At 42.7% G+C, this 13,418-nt stretch overlaps 1 protein-coding gene across 1 annotated transcript in view; it reads right to left on the reverse strand.

Moving 5' to 3' along the window:
- Positions 1–9,031, reverse strand: part of Thegl (theg spermatid protein like) — a 50,466-nt gene extending 41,435 nt beyond the window's left edge. The window contains 2 exon segments of the mRNA XM_047566041.1: positions 8,349–8,758; positions 8,807–9,031. Of these exon segments, the coding sequence (XP_047421997.1) occupies positions 8,349–8,758; positions 8,807–9,031 (635 nt within the window).
- Positions 9,032–13,418: the final 4,387 nt, after the last annotated feature.

Consider the following 13,418-nt stretch of genomic DNA (forward strand, 5'->3'; position numbering starts at 1 on the left):
AAATATTTCCAGATTTAACCACTTAACATGTCATCTTAATTTTATATGTATAACTAGATTAATGCAACTATAAAAATACACATTTGCCTATTTGGGCTTTATTCCTAAACATGTATATATTTGTGTTAGACAGCTTTTCCTCACTGCGACTGAAATACCCTACAAGAACAATTTAGAATTTATTCTGGCTCATGATTTCAGAATATCATTGGTGAAAGGGACAGTTCTGAGGGGCGCTGCTCCCTCCCTCCTAATGGCGAGGAAACAAGGTGGGGGAAGGGCCTGCAGGGCAGGACAACCATCAGGGCTCGCCCCCAGTGACCACCTCCTCCAACCGTGCCCACCTGCCTACAGTTACCACCCAGTCCATTCAAATAGGATGCGCTAATTAGGTTACGGTTCCCATAATCTAATCATTTCACCCCCGAATATTCCTGCATTAACACAGGAATTGATGGGGAACACCTCATATCCAAACCAGAACAGTTATAGATGAATTGGAAAAAAAAAAAAATGTAATCTCCTTATACACAAGAATATACAGTAACCCCACTTCCGTATTATCTCCTTACGTCAAAGTGGGTAGTGGTATCTACATACAGACTCTTAAAACTAAAGGTATCCAGAGCGATTGGCTAGTCTACCCTCCTCAGTTCTTAGAAAGGAAACAGACAACCAGCTATGACAAAACAAAAAGTAAATTCCAAGCGTCCTGCCTCCTGGCTCCATGCTCCTTCCAACAGCATCAAGCAATAGGAAGAAGTCACTGAAGAATTTGGAGCAAGATGATTAAGAGCATCGCCCTAAAGAGACCACCAGAACATTATGGCTGTCTGATTTCCTTTTCAGTGTTTGAATTTTATTCTGTATCACCCAAACCCTGTTGGGCCCCCTGCCTTCTGCGGCTAACGGTAGTCTGGCCACCCCGGGCTCCGAGTCACCTGTGGAGAAGGCTGCCCTCTGCTGGAGGAAAGCAGGATTCGAAAGCTGTCCTTCCCGGATGGGGACCTTGCTCTGCGTGCAAAGCAAACCATTCCACAACCCGAGGGCAAAATATCAAAGCGATTCTCCAGCTTGCTCTCCTCCCTGCCTCTAAGAAGGCTGCGTCTGAGTTCCGAAGCGGGCACAGCTGGGCCACAGAAAAAAGGCAGGAGGACCTCTAGAAAAAAAGAACAGATCTGGGCCAGGAGGCCGAAGAGCTTAGGGAGAGGCAGGCTGCGGCTTGATAGAAATCAGGCAGGTATTTGAAAAGGGGAGTAGCTGTCATGATGACGAGAAACCTGGGAAGTAAAGTGTCTCAAGATTTTAGCAGGTTTGGTTCTGTGATGGAAGGTATTAATTACCTTGAAGATACGTCAATAAAATCTACATTACTTTGTTTTTCTTTTCTTTTCTTTTTTTTTTTTTTTTTTTTTTGGTACCCAAGATTGAATCCAGATGCGTTTAACCAGTGAGCCACATCCCCAGCCCTAACTATTTATCTATCTAACTATCATCTATCTGAGACAGGGTCTCACTAAGTTGCCTAGGACCTCGCTAAATTGCTGAGTCTGGCTATGAACTTGCAATCATCCTGCCTTGGCCTCCGGAGCTGCTGGGATTACAGGTGTGTGCAGCGTCCAGTCTTAGATTACTTTTTAAAGGCTCTGAAGTAAGATTCCTGCACTTACTAGGGTCTAGGTGCACTGTTGTGCAGTCCTGTTATATAGTGGGCATCACCTTTCAAACCAACAGTGGGACTTTCTTTGAAATGGCAGGGCAGGGTCTGTTGCCACCGTTCACTCTTGCGTGCTCCTCTCCTAAGCACAGCTCCCTACTTGGTGCTGCTGCCTTAGCACCTTAGCTCAGGGTCATTTGGAAAAAAAAGTATGGGAGAGGGGTGAGACGGCAAAGGTAGAAAGAGGATGAGCCCTTTCACATTGTTAAGCAACAAGACTGAGCCTTCTGTACAACTAGTGCTCAAAAACACCATATTGCCACACTACCTATTATGAAAAAGGCTGTTATGCCTCCTCTCACACCCCTAACTTTCCACAGATGTCACTTTTTGTCCCTTTAACTTCAACTCTATTTTTCATGTTCACTTTCATCTGGTTCATCTGTGGGAAGATGGCTCAGGCCATTGGACAGCCCCTGAGAACACAGGATTTATAATTCACACCATACACCGGATACACTCCAAATGGACCAAAGATTTAAATAATAGTTTTTTAAAGGATTACAAAAGAAAACACATGGATCAAGTCCTTCATAACCTAGAGGTAGGAAAAAAAAAAAAAAAAAAAAACACTTCTTAATTATGATTCAGTACAGAAGCCATTAAAGATATGATGGACAAATTTTATTACAAAAATGTTTTTATGGTGAAACAAAATAAACAATCAAAAAACAAAGAGAACATCAACAAACTGAAAAAATTTGTCACACATTTCCCAAAGGGCTAATCTCCCTGTAAATAAGATTTAAAAAAATAAAAACTATTAAGCCAAAAGAAAAACAAGCAAAGGACATGAAAATATACATCAAAAAAAGATGCTGAATATTACTCCTATAAGATAAATGCAAATTACAACTTAATTGACATACCGAATTTTCATCTATCATACTTTCAAAAAGTCAAAAGTTGAACCATATTCTACAATAATGTTGAGGTTATCGGGACAAAGACACTTCCATTTGCTATTGGGCAGACAAGGAGAATCAACTCCCACGGAGGGCAATTTCCCTAAACCAAACTTGCAACCACATTTACCCCAGCCACCCACTTCTGGGAATTCTACAGGTACACCTGCATGTGCACTAAATGACATGCGCAAGTTTCTCTGTTGACATTGTTTGTAACAATAAGGTCCTAAAAGCAACCAACAAGAGGTTAAATAATGGAACACAATGCATCTGTGGCTTTAAACAAACGAGGAAACCCCCATATGTCTTGGAGAGGAAAGATGCATTGTCCAGTGGAAGAGCGAGGCACAGCACCCTCACTAAGAAAAGGAGCGACACACATGCTGGTACGGTTTTTTTGGGTTTTGTCTTTTGGTACTGAGGATTGAACCCCGGGGTGTTTAACCACTGGGCCACATTCCCAGCCCTTTTTGTATTTTATTTAGAGATAGGGTCTCACTGAGTTGCTAAGTTACTGAAGTTGGCTTTGAACTCACGATCCTCCTGCCTCAGCCTCTCAAGTTGCTGGGATTATATCACCACTGAAGCCAGCTGGGTATTTTCTTGCATATATATATATATATATATATATATATATAAAGAAACACAGAAACTAGGGGTTACTGTAAAAGACGAGGAAGGGCTTCAGAGGGCACAGAGCAGGGGTGAGACATTTCCTTGCATGTCTTTTTATGTTGTTTTAGCATTTGAACACTGTGCATGTTTTACAAATTTTTTTAAAGTTTTAAATTAAAAAAAAAAAAAAGAAACTTGGTTTGATTTTTTCCTTTACATTCTTACCTGAGATTCTTTCAAATCATTTCCCTGATTTCTTATGAATCCAGATTTAATACTCTAGGTTCTGTATACTTAAGACTAAACAGTCTCCATCTCGATCTTGTAGTTTTAAAAACTTCAGGAGGGAAACCACTGCAGTGTGGCCTTGCTAAGGACTTCTGATTACATACTACATGATAGGGGAACCCCATCTGGAGGGTTGAGAGTAGCACAGCTGCTTTTAAACTACATTTCTAAGTGATTCCTGTACAATGAACTGAAGGGTGGGCAAGAGAGGAAGCAAGAGCCCAGCTGCAGTGGATTAGGCAAGCGATGAAGGCCTGTAACGATGATGACATTTTCAATGTTAAGAAGCAGTCAGAGTAGCCCCAGTGACTCAGGAGGCTGAGGCAGGAGGATGACAAATTCAAACCGAGCCTAAGCAACCCAGCAAGGCCCTAAGCAACATAGGGGACTGGGGCTGGGGTTGTGGCTCAGTGGTAGGGTGCTCACCTAGCATGTGTGGGGCACTGGGTTCGATCCTCAGCACCGCATAAAAACAAGTAAATAAAATAAAGGTATTGTATCCATCTACCACTAAAAAAAATTTAAAGGGTTGGGAACATGGCTCAGTGATTAAGCACCCTGAGTTCAATACAGAGTACAAAAAAGAAAAAGAAATAGAATCAGAATATAACTCAAAGTTAGGATTTGCTAATGGTTTGGAAGCAGGGAATAAGAGAAAATATGAGTCAAAGTTTTGGAAACATTAAGTTTTACGCTCCTAGTAGATATTCGGGCAGAGATGTTAAATAGATAAATTGGTTAGAAAACTCTGGAGTTCAGAGAAGAAACTGAGGTTAGAGATAATCTGGGAAGTTACCAGAATATAATTAAGGTTATGGAACTAATGACATCACCCACGGAATAAAGAAAAGTTCTAGAAGAATCTGAGTGGATTAAGCCATCAGTCATTCAAACTAAAGACCAGGAAGAGAAGAATTCAGCAAAAGAAAATGAGTCAGAAACAATCCATGTGGTAGGAGAATGGAGGTTCTGGTATCTCCTGGGATACCCCAGGATATCCCAGGAGATAATCAGAATTCTGAGACAAGGAAGCTGCCAAATGAGGATGATGAGGATGAAGAATGAGGCTTTAGCTCTGACAAGGCAGAGGTCATTGTGACCTCAATAAAAGCAATTTCAGATAAGTGGAGGGGATGAAAGCTTAATTTAAGCTGGGTACAGTGGCACACAACTGTGATCCCACTGACTTGGGAGGCTAAGGCAGGAAGATTGAAAGTTCAAAGCCAGCCTCAGCAACTTAGAGAGACCTTGTCTCAAAAGAAAAAATAAAAAAGGCTGGGGATGTAGTTCAGTAGGAAAGTGTCCCTGAATTCAACCCCCCAGAGCTGGGGAAAAATAGTAGAATTTAGAAAGTTTAATTTAAGTGACTCTCAAGGGTATGGAAAAAGAGCGCATGGAGATAATGACTACTGCAATTATTTTGAGTAATTTTTCCTGTAAAGGAAAGTAAAGAAACAGAGTGGTACCTGGAGGGTCATGGGGTTAATGGAAGGGATGTGTGCGTGTGTTTACCTTTTGTTTTGCTTTTCTGCCATGCTAAGGATTGAACACAGCACTAGGTACCTGCTAGGCAAGTGCTTAACCACTGGGCCCCAGCTCCTATTTCTTTTTTTTAAGTAATTATTGTGCATGTTTGTGATGGAAATAATCTAGGAGAGAAGAGAATATAGTGATGCAGGAGAGAGAAAGGGGCTAGTTTAAAAAGCAAATAACTTAAAGAAGTTAGATGGGACAAGATCCAACATCTGAGATGAGGGAATGGCCTTTAATAGAAGAAAGGACAATTCATCCATGATTAACAGGAGAAAAGGTAGATTATGTATATTGGTGCTGGTAGTTTAGTAGATTGCAAGGTGAAAAGATATGGTGATTTCTTCTATTCTCAATGGGGTGGGGGGAAGCAAAGTCATCAGCTAAGATTAAGAAGAGTAAGGGATATAGGAGGTTTGAGGGACATCAGCACTGACCATGATTTCTGGGACATTTGAAAATGAATTGACAGAGGAAGTGAAATATGATTGTCAGGCAGCAGTGAGAGCCCACTTGAAGTTCAAGGTCATGAATTTAAAGATCAGTCCACATAGTTGTTTGCCTTTCTCTTGTCTTGGTCTGTTTTGCAAGTGTAGGCACGAGTTAAACTTAACCAAGCACAAATGACAGAGAGACAGGTGAAGGAGTTAAGGACACCTGCAAGTGCGTGACTGCACTGGTAAGCCACAGAAGAGAAGGTAAGGAGAGACAGGAGAATGCAAGGCAGTGATAGATAGAGAGGAGTAAAATCAATACATTAGACCTCCAACCACTGAGCTGGAAAGACAGGACATGGTTGGAGATTACAGTGCTCATGATAGAGGTTCTGGAAATGGTACAGCAATTGACAAGGGATAGAGTGGGGGGTGCCTGAGATGAGCAGAGAGCCAAGATCATTCCAAGTGAGGATGTCAGAATGGAGGCGCCAAGTGGATCATCCGTGGGGATCCTGAAATCTCCATGTGCAATGGCAGGGGTAGCAGTAAACCAAAGCAGTTTCAGTAAAGTAGAGGAGAAAGAAGCCCAACCAGGTGACAGCTGAGGAGAGAACAGGAGGTGAGGAAAGGGAGTTGGTGAACACAGACAACTCCTTTGACAAGTTCTGCAGGGAAGAACAAGAAAACGATGGTGATGGTGGGAGAAGAGGTCTGAGGATGACATGGGGTCAAGAGTTATTTGAAGAAAAGAGATTCTATAGTACATGAGTATGTTCGTAGGACAGACTCATTAAAAAGGTACAAAGTGATGCTGCAGGGAGAGGGGATAATTGTAGGAACAAAGTTCTTCAGGAGACAAGAGTGGAACCTAAAGCACAAATAGACGACTTTGCTTCTCATAAAACAAGGCACAAGGCTGGTTTGGGGTCACAGGCCTGTAATCCCAGCAACTCAGGAGGCTGAGACAGGAGAAGCCCTAGTTTGAGGCTGGCCTCAGCAATTTAGAGAGAACCTGCTTCAAAATAAAAAACAAGAAAAAGGACTGGGGATGTTGCTCAGTGGTAAAGCACCATGGATTGAATCCCCAGTCCCAAAAAAAGCAACAAACAAAAGGCACAAAAAACGAAAAAGCAGATTCCATTAATCAGATGTGGGTAAGGCAATAGATCAATGGTAAGAAAATAAGTTCACAATTGATGGCTTCTATTTTCTTTTTTTTTTTTTTTTTTTAGCGGTGCTGGGGATCGAACCCAGGGCCTTAGTGCTTGCAATGCAAGCACTCTACCGACTGAGCTATCTCCCCAGCCCTGCTTCTATTTTCTTGATAAAATATGAGGCAAAGTCTGTAACTGGATGAGGGTCAAAGGAGTGAAGATCAAAGGAGAGTAAAAAAGGTATTTAGTCATCATCTCAGAGGCTGGGAAAACTAACTTACTAAGTAAATGGAGTTTGCTAGGAAGTACCATATGACCAGTTGAGACTTGTGGTAATGAAGTTGAAATAAAACCAATCAGCATGATTATGCAAATTTGTATAGTAAGAGTAACTACAGGGTGTAGGAAGAGAGTAGATGGATGGCTGGTTTAACCAGAGTTGAGAAATATGGCAGACGGCAGGAGAGGCCATGGAGTGGTGGAAGAGTTGCAAGAGCAACTGCAGTGATGGGCCGTAGAATTGAGGCTGGGTAAGGAGGAATCAGAGAGAACATGGGATAAAAACTGGTTAGTCAGCTGGGCATGATGGTGCACACCTGCAGTCCCAATGATTTGGGAGCTGAGACAGAAGGATAAAACATTCAAAGTCAGCCTCAGCATTGTAGCAAGACCCTAAGCAACTTCGTGAGACCCTGTCTCAAAATATTTATTTGCATGTCTTGCATGCAAATAAAAAGGGTTGGGGATGTAGCTCAGTGGTAAATTATCCCTGGGTTAAATCCCCAGTATCTTCCCCCCATAAACCCCAGCAAAAAAAAAAAAAAAAAAAAAAAAAGTCAGTCAAGGAATTGGAGGTCCAATGTGGATGAGAAATTATTTGGGATGAATCATCTGTGAAGGATTATAAGTGAACTGATGTGGTCAGAGCAAGGATTTGGGAGGGCGGTACTGGGGATTAAACCCAGAGGCGCTCTATCACAGAAACACGTCCCCAGCCCTTTTTATTTTGAGACAGGATCTCTTCACCTTGCTGAGGCTGGCCTCTAATTTGCCATACCTCCTGCCTTAGTCTTCTGTGTTGCTGGGATTACAAGCATGCACAACCAAAACCAGCTCCTGAGCAAGGATGTTTGTCCCAATCCCATCAGCCCCAATACCTTTGGAACTTGGGGAAGAGTGAAGAGTTAGTGGGCCCTGCGGCGTACTCTTGGAATATTTGCTCTGAGAATGTTTTGTTCTTCACTGGCAGCCTGTGCCAAACACTGACAAAAATATCCTCCCTTCCAAGGTCCCTACCTTTAGTTGGACAGTAACAGACATGATGTAATCTAAGGTCTTAAGTGCAATAAAAGGGAATGTTCAAAGGACAAACCAAAGGGATGGAATGACTAGCTGCAGAAGAGCATTAAGAAGGGCTTCAAAAGAAGGTAACAGCAGGTCTTCAAGAAGAGCTAAAGGTTCGTCAGGTGGTAGGGGAGGAAGAAGAGAGTTTGTCATTTCCAAGATGTCAATTTCCCATCAGAATTCCTTGAAGTGTAAAGAGGTGACTGCAGAACAGCAGATGACACAAGAGTTAAGTACCTTTAAAACACTGCAATCCCTCACATGTAAACCTTGACCCTTCACTTCCAGTTCTAGGTGGACGAGGTTGCAGGGTTGTGGGGGATAACACCTACCATTCTGGGATAAGACCCGAAACCGTGGCGGGCATCTGGTGATCACAGATGGGGAGAACATCACCGAGCTTTTGGGAAGCAACCTTAACTCCTTGGCCCCGTGGGGCTTGCGGGGTTGGCTGCGCTCGTGGGGCTGGGGTTCACTGGCCTTGCGGATCTTGTGCTGTTCAGGTGACCCAAGGAGCTTGTGACGTGCACCCCGCTCCTGGGGCTCGGAGGATGTGTAGGATTCCTGGGCCCCGAGGAGTGTGTCGTCCTCATAGAGTTTGCGGAGTCCGTAAGTTTCGTGGGGCCCGGAGGGTTTGCGGGACTTGTTGGGTTCGATAGGCTCAGGGGGTTCTTCGAATTCCTCATACTCGTCGTCCTCGTCGTACTTGTAGTCCTCATCGTACCCGCCGTCCTCGTCCTCGTCGCCTCCGTAGTCCCAGTCTTGCTGGTTTTGCTGATGAGCCTCCTCCGGCTCCTCCTCCTCCTCCGGCTCCTCCTCCTCCTCCGGCTCCTCCTCCTCCTCCGGCTCCTCCTCCTCCTCCGGCTCCTCCTCCTCCTCCTCCCTGGTCTCCTCCTCTGACTCCTTAATATCGCTCTGCAAATCGAGAATCCTGAGCACTAAGGGTTTCGGGAAGGCTTCGGAGTAAGTGGACATTTCTGTCTTGTCCTGCGTCACCTCAGATAACACGGATGAACCTGAAAACTCTTGGCCCTCCATTGTTCAGAAACCCCCTCGCCGCGGGCGGCCCAAGCCAAGTTCAAGGTCTTTGCGGAGACTGACCTGGAAGGAGGGCCGCCCGCGCCCCGCCCCAGACCGATTTAGCCCCGCCCCTCCCGGCCTCCCCACGCGTGGTCGGGTTGCCATGGGGACCTCCCGTTTCGCGTCGCGCAGCCAGAGCATCCAGAGGAATTGTTTTCAGGGACCCAGGCCAGATCCCGAGCTGATGCTCTCGCTTGCACAGGCCCTGGTGTAGGACTGTCGGCTGCCAGTCTAGTTGCGGCGCTACTCAGCAGGGGGGGATCGGTAGATTTCAGAGGTTCCTCTGTACAAAGGCTGGGAGCGGATGCAGAAAGGGGCAATATTTAAGACCCTCAATCACTAAGACAGTTTCTGGTAAATGCGCATCAGTCAGAATAAGGATTGTGGGGAGAGGGAGATGGGAGTATGACATTTGCCTAACATTCGAGGAGGATTTTTCATTTTATCTCCAGACGAATTTCTACAAGCCGTCGCCAGGAAACACTGACAGGTTTAAAAATCCTGCAACTTGTGTCCCATTATAGGGCACACGATCTATTTAAGGGTGCTACAAATCATTATTTTTTAAATTATATTGTGAAGAACACAACTGTGTGCTCTGTGTGTACATTAATTTGTTAAGTGTGATATATATAACTTAAAATACATATGAAATATATATGTTAAATATATTTTATATATATGTATGTGTGTGTGTATATATATATATATATATATATATATATATATATATACATACATACACCAGGGATTGAACCAAGGGCCACTTAACCATTGAGCCACACCTTCAGCCTTTTTTTAAAATTTTGAGACAGGGTCTTGCTATGCTGCTTAGGGCCTCCACCAAATTCCTTGAGGCTGGCTTTGAACTTGCTATCCTCATGCATCAGCCGTTGGTGTTGCTGAGATTACAGGGTGTGTGCCACTGTGCCCAGCAAGTGTGACATCTTTTAAATCCAGTACACCACAATTTTTGTAATCTTGTTTTTGGCACTGCCCCCCCCCCCCCGCCCCTTGGGGGGGGGCAGTGGCCTGGGCTTGTCTTAATTTTGAGGACTGCTTTTAGTCTTCAATTTCATGATGGTGTAGGAAAGAAGGGTAGAAACGGTGGAGATTCAGTAATGTGTTTATTTTCAAGGGAAGGGATTAGAGGTGTTAAGGAACAAATCATCTGCCAAAATACATAGTAAACTAAGGATTCTGTTTGTACATTACTAGATACTCTTTGGGTAGACTTTGTCTTACACTTGTGAAACACATCTAGATTCACATTTTGGATTGAGAATGTTATCTAGACTGGAACTAGGAGATTCATTATAGTCTTGCATATGCAAATCAGGAAATCTCCTTCAGACACATTTTGATACAGTGCAGAATTGTATGAAATTTGAGAAATACCCCCCTGAAACTTTGGGGAAAAAAAAAGAATTAAAGCTATCATCAGGGAGTTTATAACTCAACCTGTAAATGGTCAGGAAAGAATTATATAAACTCACCTTTAAAAGCAGAATGGTACCACATATAAATAAATAAGTAAAATAAAGTTTCATTGACAACTAAAAACAAAATTTTTTTAAAAGCATGATGGCCCCTAGATCAGTAAAAGTTGTTCACCACTTAAAAAAATGTCTTTAAATAGCCAAAGAACATATAAATCAGAAACATTTTGAAAAGGGGTTTCAGTCAAATATGGATGTACAAGAAGAGAGTCAAAGATACTGCACCCATCAAAAACTGCAGAGGCGGGTTGGGGAGATAGCTCAGTCCGTAGAGTGCTTGCCTTGCAAGCCCAAAGCCCTGGGTTCAATTCCCAGCACGGCAAAAAAAAAAAAAAAAAAAAAAAAAACAGCAGAGGATAGTGCCTGGGGTATAGCTTAGTAGCAGAGGGCTTGTTCATGCGGGAGGCCCTGTGTTCAAATCCCAGCACCTCCTTCAACAACCCCCTCCCCAGAAAAAATGCAGAGGGGAATGGACCTAAGCCAACAGACAGCAACTGTTACATCCTGTTCTTCAAGTCTTCTTGAGATGGATATGTGTGGTCTGACACCACTATACCTCAAAAGATTCCTCCAAAGTCAACTTTCTGGCATCACCCAGATTCCCAGGGAGTCTGTTTACTGAGAGAGATTAGTAATGATCACACAGAAGGAAATCTGGTCCACTTCACAGTTATATAATGGCACTCTGATTTTATACACATGAATCACATGAATCTGACTAATGTCTTTCCTGAGAAAAATTTAGAAATCAGTCTTGATTCTCCTTTTCTATCACCTTCTCCCCATACACCAGCAACTCTAGTTAATTCTGCAAATACATGTCTTTAATGCATCCCTTTCTCTCCATGTTCAGTTACTATCCCAGTCCAGCCCACCCTCATGTCTGAATTCTCCAATAGCCTCCCAATTTGTCTTCTGACTTCTACGTTGCCCAGTTCCAATCATGACATTCCAAACCATTTAGAGAAAGAGAAAAGACATGTTTGTACTATAAGTGATCCCACAATCTGGTCCTTTTTTCTCTCTAGTCTACTTCAGGCCATTATGCCCTTGCTCTGTACATTCCAACCTCCCTGTTCTTCTCCTAATCGTCAAACTTTTTTCCATTTCAGTCTCTTCCTATACCTGTTCTGCTGTCTGGAGTTCACATCTCACCACTCTTCACATACTGGTTGTTTTCTATATGTAAGGTTCAGTTTAAATATTACCCACTCAAAGAGTCTTTCCAGCTCTTATTAATTTTTTGTATGTGTACAATCTTATTAATGAACATAATAAAATATTTTCAATAGCACAGATTTCAGCTGTTAGGATTTTAAAAATTAAAATTTAACTATTAATTTTTATTAGAGCATTATAATTATACATAATATTTGCATTTGTTTTGATAAAATTAAAAGTTATGTGAAGAATGTCTTTGGTATTTTGATGGGGATTGCATTAAATCTGTATATTGCTTTTGATACTATGGCCATTTTGACAATATTAATTCTGTCTATTCAAGAACATGTCCAGCCCTTATTAAAGTACTCTAGTACCAGGTACAGTAAATGACTGTGGACAACTGTCATTATGTCTGTTATTTTCCTGCCTAGCCTCCCTTCCCTCTTCTTCTAAAAGCAGAACACCTCCTTTCTATGGGGACACTGATTCCATACGGATTGAGGGGACAAATCCTCCTTCCTACTCTGCCAATCTGACCACAGGAATTGGTTCGAGTATAAGGATGTGACCTCAGCAGAGTCAATCAGTGCCCCTCCATGAGATTTGCTGTAGGGTTGTTGAAAGAAGGTCCATACTACCCTGAGATCATGGTCTATAAGAATAGTGTAGGCTTGGTGTCAACAACAACCATCTTGCTACCTTGGTGAGGGTAACGAGAGTCTGAGAATTAATCCAGGCAGAGGTTAGCAGGACTAGGAGATGGAAAGACAGTCTTGCTATCTCTGAAGCCCTTAATCTACCCATGCTCAGGTTTCTCAGTATGAACAATCTCCCCAAATCTCCCCCTCTTTGGGGCATGCACAAATTTGAGTTGAATTTCCATCTTTTTTAACTGAGAATGTCCTGGCATTTAGTTGGTGCTTAGTAAATATTGACAGTCTAAATAAATGAAAAGACCAAATCACTTCTTAAAAAAATATTTTTAGTTGTAGGTGGACACAATATGTTTATTTACTTATTTATGTGGTACTGAGAATTGAACCCAACACCTCAAGCATGCTAGGCAAGTGCTCTTCCACCAAGCCACAACCCCAGTCCAGCAAATCACTTTTGATGCAGTAACTAAACCTATGGCATCTAAGCCCAGAAGATTGGCAACAAACACCAGATTGTCTTAAGTCCTCCAAAGTATTAACTGCCCCCTCATGAGGTCTGAAGAGGCCAGGCAGCCTCTTTGACATCACACCTATCTGTCCTGGATGAGTGCCATTTCCATCAAAAACCCCTGTGACATGTACCTGCATTGCTAGCCTGAGAGCATCTCAAGTGCAGGGTCCTTGCTTTCCTCATCCCTAGCATCATGCAATGACCGCCACATTAGTACTTAACTGTTCCCTGAAAGGAAAATCCCAGGGTTTTTTTTTGTTTGTTTGTTTGTTTTTTGGGTTTTTTTAGCAACAGCATTTGTTGTCAAAATGCAGAAAATAAGGGGCTGGGGATGTGGCTCAGTGGTAAAGCACTTGTCTAGCTTGTGTGAGGTCCTGTGTTCAATCCCCAACACCACCCAAAAAAAAAAAAAAAAAAAATGCAGAAAATAAGATCGGAATGTGAGAAAAACAAAAAATAAGACTGAACAAGGAAGAACAGACCTATTCCCCTCATCCTGAAGGCTTTTGGTATCA

Source organism: Sciurus carolinensis, chromosome 10, assembly GCF_902686445.1.
Source record: "Sciurus carolinensis chromosome 10, mSciCar1.2, whole genome shotgun sequence".
NCBI classification, from domain to species: Eukaryota; Metazoa; Chordata; class Mammalia; order Rodentia; family Sciuridae; genus Sciurus; species Sciurus carolinensis.